The sequence below is a fragment of the Amphibalanus amphitrite genome, unplaced genomic scaffold (genome assembly GCF_019059575.1).
Source record: "Amphibalanus amphitrite isolate SeventyFive unplaced genomic scaffold, NRLGWU_Aamphi_draft 001259F_arrow, whole genome shotgun sequence".
Taxonomy (NCBI): domain Eukaryota; kingdom Metazoa; phylum Arthropoda; class Thecostraca; order Balanomorpha; family Balanidae; genus Amphibalanus; species Amphibalanus amphitrite.
The window spans coordinates 65008-80433 of record NW_024882752.1 but is presented as its reverse complement, the minus strand read 5'-3'; the positions used below and the strand labels follow the sequence as shown (position 1 = coordinate 80433).

General features: G+C 54.7%; 2 protein-coding genes across 2 annotated transcripts in view; one reads left to right on the top strand and one right to left on the bottom strand.

The window, feature by feature from the left end:
* Positions 1-41: 41 nt before the first annotated feature.
* Positions 42-15426, bottom strand: part of LOC122371566 (ATP-binding cassette sub-family A member 2-like) — a 54153-nt gene continuing 38768 nt past the window's right edge. The window contains exons 27-38 of the mRNA XM_043347985.1: positions 14695-14921; positions 14210-14445; positions 10862-10977; positions 6089-6236; positions 5523-5634; positions 5211-5331; positions 4550-4763; positions 3965-4203; positions 3194-3362; positions 2469-2768; positions 2044-2181; positions 42-1674 (exon numbers count right to left, since the gene is read on the bottom strand). Of these exons, the coding sequence (XP_043203920.1) occupies positions 1594-1674; positions 2044-2181; positions 2469-2768; positions 3194-3362; positions 3965-4203; positions 4550-4763; positions 5211-5331; positions 5523-5634; positions 6089-6236; positions 10862-10977; positions 14210-14445; positions 14695-14921 (2101 nt within the window). The 3' untranslated portion in view covers positions 42-1593. The remainder of the gene's footprint in view (positions 1675-2043; positions 2182-2468; positions 2769-3193; positions 3363-3964; positions 4204-4549; positions 4764-5210; positions 5332-5522; positions 5635-6088; positions 6237-10861; positions 10978-14209; positions 14446-14694; positions 14922-15426) is intronic.
* On the top strand, positions 6766-9820 carry LOC122371567 (peroxidase-like). The gene has a single exon (XM_043347986.1). The coding sequence runs from the start codon at positions 6975-6977 to the stop codon at positions 9438-9440; it is 2466 nt and encodes an 821-aa protein (XP_043203921.1). The 5' UTR covers positions 6766-6974; the 3' UTR covers positions 9441-9820.

The following is a 15426-nucleotide window of genomic DNA, read 5'->3' as shown; positions in this document are numbered from 1 at the left end:
TGCGCTAGGACTTCATCGCTTTTCACAGAAACACCCAAAGCTGTGCAGGACACAAATATATTCGCAAAGTGGCACACACATCACAGGGTTTGCACATCGACGCGGTAATGAGGTATGTGCTGATAAATATCACAAAAACACCTCCCACTGAACACACTACAAACATGGCCTATCTGGAACCCCGGTACAAATCATAACTAACCCCACAGCGTAGCGCAGCTCTTTGGTGACTTTTGTAGTTCTCTTGGCTCTTTGGCGAGGATCTCCTGGCTCTCTGTCATTGTGATCTTAGGTCGCAACCGAAACATTTCCGGAGGAGGCCGCGACTTACTGTTCTACTCCCAACTTGACCACTGCATTGGGTTGGTACGTACGGTGCCACAAATTTAGCTAACGCGACCGTCTTCACAGCGAGTTTACACCAATGGTCGACTATACAGCAACTAGGATACGTTGGTACAATCACTGATCTGGAATATCGTACATGATCACCATGACTAACCCTACCATCACTACGCTGCTACAAAAGAGACTATTTCCTGAGACTATTGGGAAGGTATGTACTGCTGAAATCGGTTTGACACTGACACCGACAGCTATCGATGCTTCAAAGACACTGGTACACCGAACAACGGCATGCAATAGAACACTGATTGAAGGACAACTGCATACGTGGTGTCAGAAATATAACTACCAAACACTGTCATCCAACTGCTTGAGGGAATGTTACAACATTGATCGGAATACACTACACCTGACACCAACACCTAAAAAAAACACACAAACACGTGGAAAGATGGCTGCATTGGATAGCAAATAACATAGAAAACAATCGGCGACATAAACCGCAAAACACTAAAGATAAACACACCAGCATCACACCCCTCTGTAGTGCACCCACAGATCACCCACAGACCCCTTGAATTTTACATTTAAACCGTAGGATAACACAAGTAGGTAAGCTATCCCTTGAGCTATCCATCAATCGCCAGTGAATCGAGCACAGCAATGTGTGTTTGCATACGCAAATGATGGTAAATGAGTGGGTACACGGCTAGGTGGGCTGTTCGATTACTTTTCGGAATCTTCTCACGCTTGGTCAGTGGCGGACGATCCATCTAAGAACCGCTACTGCTACTGGAATTCAAACGGACCTACCACAGCCGAACTGGCAACTGGCAAACCTAAACTGGAGATCGTATACAGTGCTGAACTGGACCTGCGAACTAAACGGAGGTCCAGTCATGGCCCTCCGTTCTGGCTTCCGTTGAAAGAAAGGGGATGTAACTTCACGGCAGTTTTCTCTTGAAACACGATCACGCCAGCCTCAGTCAGTAAGCAGCCGTAGCTGCTGATAGGCGCGAACCAGATCAGTAGGTATATCGTTCTGTTTTCTCCTCAGTTGGTTGGTCAGTAAGATCTCAGGTCAGCGGCAGAAGATCCCAGATACAGTCCTCTGCAGAGATTACGTCACATTTGGCCAATATTTGAGGTCATACGTAGGTCAGCAGGTGACGTCACACCTGATCATACGACGGGTGACGTCATACATAGGTCAGCAGGTGACGTCACACCTGAGACCGGCGGGTGACGTCATACATACGTCAGCTCCGTTTCGGCCTCTCCCTTCTCTGGCACACACTCGCTCTGGTGTCGAGCCAGACTGACAAACACCTGAAAACCAAACAGAAAGTATGAACTTAGGTCGAGACGAAAACGTGGCTGGGATGGACACAGAGACACAGAAACGGGGTTTGCCTAAATACGTGTCGTATGTCGGATGACTCTCTACCTGCTCCATTAGAGATAAGCTAGCAGAGAGCGGTCCTATATCAATTGGCACAAAGCAGGGTGTCACAGAAATACTCCCAGCATTTCTGCGAGGGCCAAGTGTGCTATGTGAAACATGCCCACGCAGGGTTCCACAGGACGTACAAATATTATTTCTCTCTGAAGATACGGTGTTTAATATGGTATCTACCAACACAACTGTGATATGATACAGCCCGAGCTGAGACTTTCTCCCTCTCATATCCTACTTACACTATCGAGCGTGTTTTGCGAGATGTACCAGTCGTCGATGTCGCAGTCAGCCGCCAGTCTCTCCAGTTGTCGCAGCAGGTCAGGCAGCTCAGCCGAGCCCACGCCGACCTCGTACGTCCAGACGTCCAGGTGGCACTCCTGGGCACACGGAGGGTGGAAGGTCAGGTCGGGTCAGCGCAGGTCAGCAAGAGTCAGGGCTCGGACGACGGCAGAACATATACCAAGCTGGCTGACCGAGCTATCACGCACGATGACTTAAACAAAGGTTAGAGTCAAAGGTCGGGAAATGTGCAAAGCAAATTACACACAACTTTGCCCCCCCCCCCCGCCGCTTCTCCACTGAGCCACATACGTGACCTCGGAACTATAGAACCAACTGCCACCGGACAGCCCAGGGACCACCCTGCAGTACCAGTTCCACCCACCTTCAGTCTGGAGAGCGGCAGTCTGCATTTCAGCTCCGTATCAACTGCGGAAGGGTCAGCTCCGGCGCCGCATCGTATGGTCACCGTATACCCGTCCCCAAACCGGTGTTTGAGGTGCTGCGGGCTGCCCAGGCAGCGCAGCCGGCCGTTTACCATCACCGCTAGGCGCGTACAGAGCGTCTCACACTCGGCCATACTGTGTGAGGTGAGGAGGACCGAGCGACCGGAGGACACCAGGCGGCGCACCAGGTCCCAGAGGAAACGGCGGGACGCCGGGTCCATTCCGCTCGTCGGCTCGTCCTGTTGAAGAAGACACGGGGGAGAAAACGGCGAACGACGGTCACACAGGGATCACATAGTAAACAGGCGTTTACACAAGGCAGAGGACAGGCATGATGAGTCATACTGAACAGAGACTACCATGTACGGCGATAGCAGAGTCAGGCCAATAAGTGCTGCAAAGGACATTGGAGTAACTGCCAAAACACTTACAGATGACGCACCCACAAATAATAAGCCAGTCCAGTCAATAAACCAGTCAATGCAATGTAAGATGGGACAACACAGGTCGCAGAAGCCACGTATCTGACTGAACGCCATGGCTGTACTGACCAGAAGCACGAGCCACGGCGGGGATAAAGGAGAGGGGGGGACTGAAACCATGAATAGCGAAGGGAAGAGAGCGGCACTGGCTACCAGAGCGCACACTAGACAGTGGTACTAACCAGCAGCAGGAGCCGCGGGCCGCCGACCAGCGCCAGTGCCGTGCTCAGTTTGCGTTTGTTGCCGCCGGAGAGGGCGTCCGCCGGTCGGTCGGCGTACCGGGTCAAGTCCAGCTGGGTGAGCAGGCCGGCCACTTCCACCAGAAGGGAGGCCGGGGGCACACCGCGAATCCTGCCGAGGGGAGGGGAACGCCAATGAGAAAAGGAATCGCAACGCGCTCACTGTCAGGATCCAATAATTGTTTCCATGCAGAAGAAGAAAACAAAATATAAAGTATTCTTGCCAGAAGCCCACGTTTTTTTTTTTTTTGTTGGGTTAGGTCCTTTCGGTCTGGCAAGACCATTTCAGAGCCGGGAGGATGATAGGATAAAGGGGGAGACATTGGTCTGGGCAGGCACCCTAGTGAGTCGCCGGGGCTGAGCCCGTCCAGAGGACAGGCCACCCAGCCCCAAGGCACTCACTGCACCCGGCTACGGGGTGCGCTCCCTCGGGAGCAGCGGTGCCGCTCCAAGGGAGCAGCCCGCATGAGATAAAGTTGCCTGTCCAGCCCGGAGGGGGGTTGCGGCGTGGAGGAGAAGGATTTCTGTATCCTGAGGATAGAAGCACGGAACGGTGAGAAGTCCACGGGAATAAGGAAACATAAGATGGTGTCACCTTACGGAGCCAAGAGGGGACAGAGTCATGTGTGAAAGAACGCTGAGAACGGTAGGCATCTTAGGTCCCCAGGGTGATTCCGTGGGGAACATTGCCCCATCCCCTCAGCGGCAGCCCACCTGGCGTAGTAGCGGAGGTGTTCGGCCACCGTCATCTCTCCGTGCAGCGCGTCCTGCTGCGGACAGTAGCCGACCTCGCTGAGCGCCTCCGACAGCCGCCAGCGCACACTGACATCTAGCGGCGGCGAACGGCGCTGCAGCTTTACCAGCGCGTCGCCCGATGTCACTGCCGTCTCGCCCGTCAGCATTCGGAATGTGGATGTCTTGCCGGCGCCGTTAACGCCCAGGAGGCCGAAACACTGCAACACGGACAAAACGTACTCAGATAAAGGTTGGTGGTGGTGACCTTGGCAAAAACACTGTCGTGGTACCAATACCACGGAACGATGAAGGTTATATATCGGGCGATACCCATCAGACGTAAAAAGTAACACAATCATTAATTGCATTCCCATACAAACCATCTACCTACCCTGATTCATGGCACGCTTGGAATACACTCTTGTATAAGAATCGCTATTCGTTCGCTGTATAAGAAAGTCTGCTCGCCTCACTAAAATCTCACTTGCAATATAAGCACGGGGCTCCTCTCTACCGGTAACATCAATTTCCCTCCTCTTATATGTCTCGCCCTCCCCCTCTCACCTCTCCTCGCGCCACTCCGACACAGAGCCGGTCCACCGCCGTGCCGGCGCCGCGGTACGCCTTAGTCAGCCGCTCCAGTTTCAGCACATCGCCACTGGCGGCGCCACTGGTCACCCGGCGCCCCTCCGCGGCCACGTCCTCATCTTCGTCCTCTCGCGGGGAGGGGCCGTCCTCTCGAGTATAGTCCTCGGGTTTAGAGCAGCACGGACGGAACCTGGGAGAAAGTCGAAACGAAACATAGCCAGACGTCAACACGCATTATGGTGCAGCACGGCCAAAAGCTAGCACGTAATGCAAGAGCACTAATCACTGAGCAGCCCTTACGCTTAGTGCTCAGTGCCCTTGTCTTTAAGGCCCTGTGTTTGTTCTTTGTAAAATATTGAAACGTAAGAGTTATCCGTGGAAAAGGTACTAACTATTCCGCAATAAAGTAGCAGCGTAGGACGAATGAATGAATGAATGAATGAATGAATGAATGAATGAATGAATGAATGAATGAATGAAGTAAGACGACATTTGAATGTGTCCATTACGACTCATTCACGGGGTCGCTTCTCTGGGGCTGAATGAGAAACTGGTTGCGCTTATTGTTGGTCAAACCCGGCTTATTACGATAAAGTCTCCCTCAACCTCCAGTGGTATACGAGAATATGACATTTACCTCGCAAACGGCCGGAGCTGAAGGGTGAGGGTGACCACCAGTCCGACGGCCGCCATGGCAGCCATGGAGATCAGATAGCGGCGGGCCACGGACAGCGGGGACAGCATCCGCGAGTAGCTGCCTGCATAAACAGATACAGAGATCAGATAGCGGCGGGCCACGGAGAGCGGGGACAGCATCCGAGAGTAGCTGCCTGCAAATACCGACACAGATACAATGATCGGATATCGACAGATAGTTATAATGCGCCGAAGCACACGAATTGGCCATTTTTGAAGGAATCGGTTACCTACGGCAGTGAAGTCGGCTCACCGGTCTTGGTGAGGAACTCGTTGTGGTACTGGTTGTAGGCGATCTCCAGCAGACCCCGGCCCATGCAGTAGTTGGGCAGCACCAGGAATATCTTCTTCAGCACGTCCACCACCTGAAGAGGAAAGGACAGGCATTCTCCGTCATCATCAGGAACCGAGTGGTGAAAGAGATGGCGCCGACCACAGCTCACATAGTAGACTAGCATTGGATGGCACGAGATGAAAAAAAAAAAATAAGGAGTAAAACACACACATCCAAGTATAATGTATTTACGAATTGGCAGCGTCAAAAATCAGAGTAATAGCGCTTCTGTTACAAAGCCGGCTCAGCGAGCGATGTGGGATGATATTTGAAATCGTTTAAACCAATTTCACACACCGAGGTGTCATTCGCAACAGGCACTGCTTAGCGGGACACCCGGACTCACAGCCACCGATTCATCAATTCGGACAAAATTTCTTTTAAAAAATAACTTTTGAAATGAAAAAGCACCGATGTAGTATTTACATCCACTAGTCCTTCAAAACATATCGCCCAGCCCCGCCCCGTCCTCTCAGTGCTCTCACCTCCGTATCGTCCAGACTCTCGAACATGGATGTCGTGAGAAGCGCAGCGGCGCCCACGAACAGGTTGAAGATGACGACGGCAATGTAGGCGCTGGCCGGCTCCCGGAACGCGAACGTCACCGGGTACATTAGCGGCGTCATCGACCACCTGCAGAACATGACGAAGAAGACGGAGTGAGGCTCGGTCAGAGGAGTCGAGACGCGACAAATGAAGAATCACGTGTAACGAAGCTCACCGACGAAGGTACGAGTGCGAGTACGAAATTACAAGTACCTACCGAAATATCTGAACAAATGTAACTATTTATATCCTCTCAAAATGCTCGAAAATAAAACTAATAATTTCAATCTAATATCCTGAGAAAGCTTTCATTTTGACACTTCAATCGAGTTCTAAGAACAATGAAAACAGAACAAGCGCTAGCTGTAATTATCATCTGCGCGGTGAATTTATCGGACCGTAAAACTAAAACTCCATTCTCCTGAAGCGGCTGTCAAATCAGCGCCCACTGACCAGAGGACACCGCTAAACCTTTCCCGCCCCCTCCCCCGAGCCCCCAGTGGAACCTCCAAACAGCGGCCTGTCACGTCACCGTGGGCGTTATGCAAGCTGTGACGTACATCGATAAGGTCACGGGGGCGCCGGGACCCCGCACTGGTAACTGGTCAATGGTCAACGCACCGCCGGCGCCGCCGGTTGACGCACTGAAGCTCTCCTCTCGGACGGAGCGAAACGGCCGGCTCGTCCGTCTGTTCGTCTACCTGTCTATCCGTGATTCGTCTCTCCGTCTGTTCACCCGATTCTCCGTCCATACACCTTTCCCATCCGTCTGTTTGCCTGTCTCTCCGTCTAGTGTCCGCACCAGTACCTCGTGTGTAGGCCGTGATGGGCCACTCACTGCTCCGTCTTGCTGTGCTTCTGGCGCTGGCTAGTGCCGCCCTCGGCTGCACCTGCCGGGAGCCCACAGCCTGTCCAGAGGCCGTGGTGTCCGAGTCGCCCGAGCTCTGTAAGCTGGACGGCGGTCGCCAGGGTGTCTGCTGTCCCACGGAGGCAGTCACCGCGGCCCGGGCGGCGACCGCGCAGGGCTCCCGTCGCGCTCCGTCCCGCACCGCGAGCCAGACGTTCCTGAGCCAGGCCCCGCGCACGGTGAGCACAAGCGGCGGTGATTTGGGCTCGCTACCGACCGGCGCCCGTCGACTCCTCACCAAGTTCCCGCTGGACTCGGCCGACCAGAGGGTGCCCCAGCAGACGGCCAGGTCGCGCAGGCCGGGTCAGTTCAGTGCGGCCGTTCCTGATCAGACCGCCCTGTTCTCTGTCCGGGCCAGACAGTCTCCCCGGGAGCCCAGCGGGACCACACGACTGAACGCCCTCAATGCGCGGACTTCCCCAGAGGCACAGCGCAGCGCGGCGCGCTCCCTGCGGACCCTGCAGCGCGTCCAGGCCAGAGCGGCCTCCGCGGCTCCGCGCACCACGCGGCCGCCACGCGTCACCCGGCCGCCGCGGCTCCTGACCTCCAGCCTGCGTCGGATCGGCATCCCCACATTGCCCTCATTCAGTCCAACTAACTTCCGTAATGTCCGCGCGCCCCGGGCCGGACTCAGCATCCAGGGGCCGGTCGGTGTCTGCGTACCTGAGAAGCCGCTCAATTGCAACAGCGGCACTCCTCACCGTACCTACGACGGTAGCTGCAACAACCTGTATCAGACGCACTGGGGCCGGCGGCTGCGCGGTCTGCGCCGTCTCTTCGACAGCACCTACTGGGACAGCGTGTACTCGCCGCGGATCCACTCTGCGGCTGGCGGTCTGCTGCCGAGCGCCCGGCTGGTCAGCGCCCAGGTGATGAGTTCCAGCAGCGTGCAGCACCAGCTCTTCACCACAGCAGTGACCGTGTTCGGTCAGTTCGCCGATCACGACCTCTCCATATCTCCCATCTTCCACCGGAGCGGAGGATACGGCTCGACCAGCCCGATCGAGTGCTGCGAGCCCAACCACCAGTTCCCGGCCCAGCCGCTCCATCCGCAGTGTTTCCCCATCCCCGTGGCCGCCAACGACCCGTTCTACCAGACCTGGAACGTGCGCTGCCACAACTTCGTACGCAGCATCCCGGCGCCGGACCCGCAGTGTCTACCGCGGCCGGCCACGCAGCTGAACGACATCACCACCTGGTTGGATCTGTCGCAGGTGTACGGCTCGGAGGGTCAGCAGGCGCGCGGTCTGCGCACCAGTACCGGCGGGCGGCTGAAGACGAGTACAGGGAACCTGCTGCCGCGCCAGCCGCCCCCCTCGGGCGAGTGTGTCAGCGGCATCTGTTTCCTGGCCGGCGACACGCGTGCCAACGAGAACACGCTGCTGACGCTGCTACACACGGTGCTGGTGCGCGAGCACAACCGGGTGGCGGCGGCGCTGGCCGCGCGACACACGAGCTGGAGTGACGAGCGTCTCTACCAGCAGGCGCGGCGCATCAACATCGCCCAGTGGCAGCACATCGTCTACCGCGAGTGGCTGCCCACCATCGTCGGATTCCAGTACGCCAACAGCGTCGGCCTGCGCGGCTTCGGCCGGTACACCTACACGCCAGCCCTGCGGCCCGACATCAGCACCGAGTTCTCCACTGCGGCCTTCCGTCTTCACTCCCTGGTGCAGGGTGTCATCAGCCTGGTCACCCAGCACGGCACGCTGCAGCGCCAGCTAAAACTCACCGAGAACTACTTCCGACCCGACTCGCTGGTGATTACGAGCCTGTTCACCAACATGGCACGCGGCATGACCCAGCAGCGGCCTCAGAGCTTCGACCGGCGGTTTGTACAGGCCGTGCGCGGCGACCTGTTCAAGTTCGGAGCGTTCGGGTTGGACCTGGTGGCGGCTAACATTCAGCGGGGCCGGGATCACGCCCTGCCTACCTACGCCACCGTGGCTGCCGCCTGCGGCTCCCGCAGCATCACCGGCTGGTTCAGCTTCCTCAGCTTCATGGACTGGGCGGACGTGTTGCGGCTGAAGAAGGTGTACGCCCACTGGCGGGACGTCGACCTGTTCGCCGGTATCAATCTCGAGAAGCGGGCGCCGGGAGCCATGGTCGGCCCCACCGCCCGCTGCGTGATCGCTGACCAGTTCCTGCGGCTGCGCTACGGCGACCGCTTCTTCTACGACCAGGCCGGCCAGGCGGGCAGCTTCAGCTGGCAGCAGCTGCAGCAGCTGCGCCGCTCCTCCATGGCGCGCCTGCTCTGTGACAACGTGGGCGCCGGCTTCGACAGCGTCCAGCCGCTGGCCTTCATCAGGCCCATCCCACTGCTGAACCCCGTGGTCGACTGCCAGTCCTACCGCATACCCAAAGTCGACCTCAGCATATTCTGAGCGGTCGCGGCGCTTCGTAGAGCCAAAGGGGTGTTTTTATATTGGGTAAGAATGAAATCACCCTTGAAATCACGCCATAATCGTCGGATAATCTACACCACCAAGGTGTGCGTGAACCTAGCTTTGCGCAGTATAATGAATGACAGCCTGCGTCAGGAGGGAATGAAGTTGCTACACATTTTATAAGGGCAGATTTTTGTAGGGTACCACCCGAATTTCTTCGCAATGGCAGGCTGGCTCTTGCCACAGCAAGAGGAGTCTTCAACTGATTTTCTAAGCACATGTGTATTGTGTTTGCACTGTCTGCTATATTTACAGATCAGGCAATGATAACGATATCGGTGTGGGTATGACGGTGTCTTCGAAATAAACATGCGTCTTTTAAATGTTCCTAAACGGTTACGAAACATAGCAGAACTAGTCGCACATGTGATCTACTATTCTGCGCTTTTGTCGTGCGTTCATCTACTCCAGCACACAGCCATAAGCGGGGGTAGTGGTGGTGAACCATAACCGCTCATCGCAGGGGAAGGACGTGTGTCGAATGAGCGGCCCTGAGCAAGGGTCAGTTAAAGGGACACTCCCACCTTAACATTAGTTTTGAGCTGAGATAGCCAAATTGGTGGCCATGGCCTGCAAATACCGGTTTGGGCACTCACAACATCGAAAAATGCTTTAATTCGAAGATATGGAATTTCAAACTTGCAGTTTTCGGATTCTAAGGGGCTAATGCATTGGAATGCCCCCTTAGAATTTGTGACGTCAGCGGAGATCTAACGATTTTTAAATCTTAGACTAAAACCATCGTTAACACGTGGTGGTATACGCTGCTTTGCGCGCAACGTCTGCCGCACTTTAAGGCTGCCAAATTATTGCTTCCAAATAAAGTCGCTAGCAACAGGGGAGATCCCAAAAAGTAAACAAAAGTAAAAGCCTAATATCTTGAAAACCAGTGAATATTTTTCGGTGAAATTTGGTAGATATTCGTTTTCGCTCTTTCCGAACCAAGGGACATAACTTTCATGCCAATTCATTAACCTTTTTGAAGGTGGGAGGGTCCCTTTAACTCGAGTCACTCATCCGTATAGGGAGATGAGCAGCGCCTGACGTGATTTGGTGACTCACAACTACTCACCCGTATAGGCAGATGAGCAGCGCCTAATTGTGATTTGGTGACTCATAACTACTCACCCGTATAGAAAGATGAGCAGGGCCTGATTGTGATTTGGTGTCTCACAACTACTCACCCGTATAGAAAGATGAGCAGCGCCTGACTGTGATTTGGTGACTCACAACTACTCACCCGTACAGGAAGATGAGCCAGCCTGATACAACTATACTCACCCGTATAGGCAGATGAGCACTGAGCAGCGCCGCAGCGCGTGACTGCGATTCGGTGACTCACAACTACTCAGACTCACCCGTACAGGAAGATGAGCAGGGCCACAGCCGGTAGGTTGGAGGCAGACGCGTACGCCGGGTCGCCGAACGCCACGATGATGAGAACACAAGCCGCCGACGGTAGGGAACAGTTCAGCTGCCGGAGAAGGGGGACGTCACGGCGTAACGCGACGTAATGCATTTGGGACTGGCACAGGCAGGGTACGGTATGAAGGACAGGCGGGGAGAGGGATATGTCACAGGTACGAATAATTACCAGGGTATTATAAAAATACTGAGGTGCGGTAAGGATGAGACACAGTCCTAGATACCGAGCTACGGTACGGTACAAACACTCACGGCGCGGATGATAAGCTGTGCCAACTGCGCAGTGTAGTCAGCCAAAGGCAAAGTACCAAACATCGAACCATACCAATTTGACTTCATTTTCTCTTAATCGAACAGCCTATATGTAGTCGGTAGCGATTAGAAAGCGGAATTATTACAATATCATAGGGACATTTATCGCAAAAATCACATCACTAAAATAACGTTTTGATATTAGTTTTTATGGTTACGTTTAGTCAGCCATCATTTTACACATAATATAACTTGGCAAATTAAATACAAGATGAGGAAAGAATTTAGGAATAGCCGTTTCAAAGTAATCTATTGCAGCAGCCAGCACCCGACTAGCCAGAAATGGCACGTGCGACTTCAAATGACACGTCAATCACATCCCCACCGCTTCTGTCAGAGCCGAATCTGATAGTTCAAGCGAACATGTGCCTGCAATGCCGGTGCTGGTTCGGTTGTAGTATTGTTGTGATGGCTCTCTGTTAATGGTACTTCTGACTATATGCTAAAATGGGACTTTATACTTTCAATAAGTGCGATGTTCAATTAGGCTGACTAAGTGCAAATAAGTAAGTGCAATGTTCAAATAAGTACAATGTTCAATTAGGCTGACTGATGGTTGGTGTTCTCGTAAAAGCGGGAAAAATTCATGAGCATGCTGACGCTGATCATGACTCCGCCAATCCTACACAGTTCAACGCCCATGATTTTCATTTAGCGGTGCCACACATTGGTGGTGACCTATTACCTCCAGTTTAACCCCCCATACCCCCTAAATTGACGAAATAGAGGTCATCGGTGACAGATGGTCAGCGAACGTCACGCAGTGACCCTGATCGGTATACGGTGATCGGATTCACCGAACAGTGACCCGCCGGCAGCGCAGTGACACCCCCACCCTCCCCTTCCACCGTGGCTCTGACAGTTACTAGCTCCGGGACCGATGGCAGACCCGGCCTCGGCACGTCAAACGCGGCGGTAACCCATGGTGGAGCCGTGAGCCGCGCAGCCATCCTGGCCTTTCCCTGGCTGGGTCGATGTCAGTGTCAGGCCGTTACAGATTTTGATCGCCGGTGCAAAAAACTTCATTTCAAGGGGATAGGTTTCCACCTTTGCGTCATTCAAGGTTCATTATCCTTAACAGTAAAGACGCAATGCTAGATTACGAGAAAATGTTTTTAACTCCTAAGTAGCGTTTTGACAATAACAAAGTACGGTCAGTATGGTTAACAAATGTTCTTAGCCAGCATCAGCATTCAGCAGCTTGTTTGTTTATTGAGGCTCTAGAGCGCGCTGACTACATGGTTATTTTGCGCCCATAGGTTGCCTGTCTACAATTGTGTGCGTATGTGCCTATCGCTGTGTCTGTGGGAGCACTGGGCGGTTCAACAACGTAACTGCCAGCCTGAATCACTGTGTATTTCCCCTTCTGCCACTGACCAGGTCCCAGCAGTAATTGGCCAGCCAGTACACGGTGCCGTCCAGCCCACACAGTCTGTCTGTCTGTGTGTCTGTCTGTGTGCTACCCCCACTGCCACTGACCAGGTCCCAGCAGTAGTTGGCCAGCCAGTACACGGTGCCGTCCAGCCCACACAGTCTGTCTGTCTGTCTGTGTGTACCCCTCTGTCACTAACCAGGTCCCAGCAGTAGTTGGCCAGCCAGTACACGGTGCCGTCCAGCCCACACAGTCTGTCTGTGTGTGTGTGTCTGTCTGTGTACCCCTCTGTCACTAACCAGGTCCCAGCAGTAGTTGGCCAGCCAGTACACGGTGCGGTCCAGCCCACACAGTCTGTCTGTGTGTGTGTGTCTGTCTGTGTACCCCCTCTGTCACTAACCAGGTCCCAGCAGTAGTTGGCCAGCCAGTACACGGTGCCGTCCAGCCCACACAGTCTGTCTGTCTGTGTGTCTGTGTGTATATAACCCCCTCTGCCACTGACCAGGTCCCAGCAGTAGTTGGCCAGCCAGCACACGGTGCCGTCCAGCCCACACAGTCTGTCTGTCTGTCTGTGTGTCTGTCTGTGCGCTACCCCCACTGCCACTGACCAGGTCCCAGCAGTAGTTGGCCAGCCAGTAGACGGTGCCGCCCAGCCCACAGAGTCTGTCTGTCTGTCTGTCTGTCTGTGTGTCTGTGAATCTGATCATTGTCACTCTGTCACTGACCAGGTCCCAGCAGTAATTGGCCAGCCAGTAGACGGTGCCGTCCAGCCCACACAGTCTGTCTGTATGTGTGTCTGTGTGCTACCCCCACTGCCACTGACCAGGTCCCAGCAGTAGTTGGCCAGCCAGTAGACGGTGCCGTCCAGCCCACACAGTCTGTCTGTATGTGTGTCTGTCTGTGTATTTCCCCCTTCTGCCACTGACCAGGTCCCAGCAGTAGTTGGCCAGCCAGTACACGGTGCGGTCCAGCCCACACAGTCTGTCTGTGTGTGTGTGTCTGTCTGTGTACCCCTCTGTCACTAACCAGGTCCCAGCAGTAGTTGGCCAGCCAGTACACGGTGCCGTCCAGCCCACACAGTCTGTCTGTGTGTGTGTGTCTGTCTGTGTACCCCTCTGTCACTAACCAGGTCCCAGCAGTAGTTGGCCAGCCAGTACACGGTGCCGTCCAGCCCACAGAGTCTGTCTGTCTGTGTGTCTGTCTGTGTGCTACCCCCTCTGTCACTGACCAGGTCCCAGCAGTAGTTGGCCAGCCAGTACACGGTGCCGTCCAGCCCACACAGTCTGTCTGTATGTGTGTACCCCCTCTGCCACTGACCAGGTCCCAGCAGTAGTTGGCAAGCCAGTACACGGTGCCGTCCAGCCCACACAGTCTGTCTGTATGTGTGTACCCCCCACTGCCACTGACCAGGTCCCAGCAGTAGTTGGCCAGCCAGTACACGGAGCCGTCCAGCCCACAAAGTCTGTCTGTCTGTCTGTGTGTACCCCTCTGTCACTAACCAGGTCCCAGCAGTAGTTGGCCAGCCAGTAGACGGTGCCGTCCAGCCCACACAGTCTGTCTGTCTGTCTGTCTGTCTGTGTACCCCTCTGCCACTGACCAGGTCCCAGCAGTAGTTGGCCAGCCAGTAGACGGTGCCGTCCAGCCCACAGAGCAGCTGTAAATGCTTGGTGCGTCGCCGCCGCTCCTGCACCAGAGCCAGTACCAGCGAGGCCGGTACGAAGCTCTGAGCCACCAGCACCATTAGTGCGATCAGCACGTCCGTTCCCTGGCGAATCTGCTCCTCCAGGAAGAAGGTACTCGTACGTGGCAGCGGGTGGTTCACACACGTGATACCTGAAGAGAGGAAAGAGACAGATATGGGCTCAGTCGGGACTCGGGGTGCTGGTCCACGACAGGAGTTGACATATTTCCACATTTCAGATAACTGACCCTGACCAGAGGAGAGATATGTTGGCCGTTGGGTAAGTAGACAGCACTGTTGAAGTGTTGAGAGGTATAAAAGCCCCTGGCACGCCACTCATCCTCCTCAAATAGCCTCTTTATCTCTAGCTCCTTCCCTCTCGCCCTCCTTCCCCCACTCACCGTATCCCGCCGGGTCTCCAGCCGACGCCGGCAGGTTCGCCCGCAGCACGGCGTTGTTGATAGCGTTCACAAACGCCGGTACCGCGTGGAATCCCTTGTTGTTGAACCAGGCCTTCGCTAGTCGACGGACCGCGGTGCGTCTCAGTCGGGTGGACAGACCTTGTCCGAACTGGGGCGGCGTCACGTCGTGTACCAGACCCAGACTGAGACCGCCGTATCGTCGCAGTCTGCCGGACAGGGAGAAGGTCAGACTGGTCAGGCTGGGGCAGACTGACGAGACTGAGACCGCCGTAACGTCGCAGTCTGCAGGAGAGGGAGAGGTTAGACTGATCAGACTGAGAGAATCAGAATGAGCAGAATGAGGCCTTCCGCACTGATGAGACTAGAGCATAACAATAATGTGTTTCGCTACGCTGGTAGAACTCAGTATAGCTCGACCCGTATCACTCAAACCATCACCTGAGTCACCAGAAAGTGTTGGTGGCGACTCGGTAGAACCCAATACAATTCTGTCCACACAGTCTATACTAGTATCCTCACCCTCACCGGTAGATATCGGTGGTGGCCCGGTAGAACTCCGTCTCCGGCTGATCCACCCCCCACCCTCACCGGTAGATGGGGCATTCCACGATAGATCGTACCACTTTTTTCCAATTTGACACCCTCATCTCTCGGAATTTGACGAGAATTGGTCTCTGGGGTAATCAGGGGCTCTGAATCCACCTGTGACAA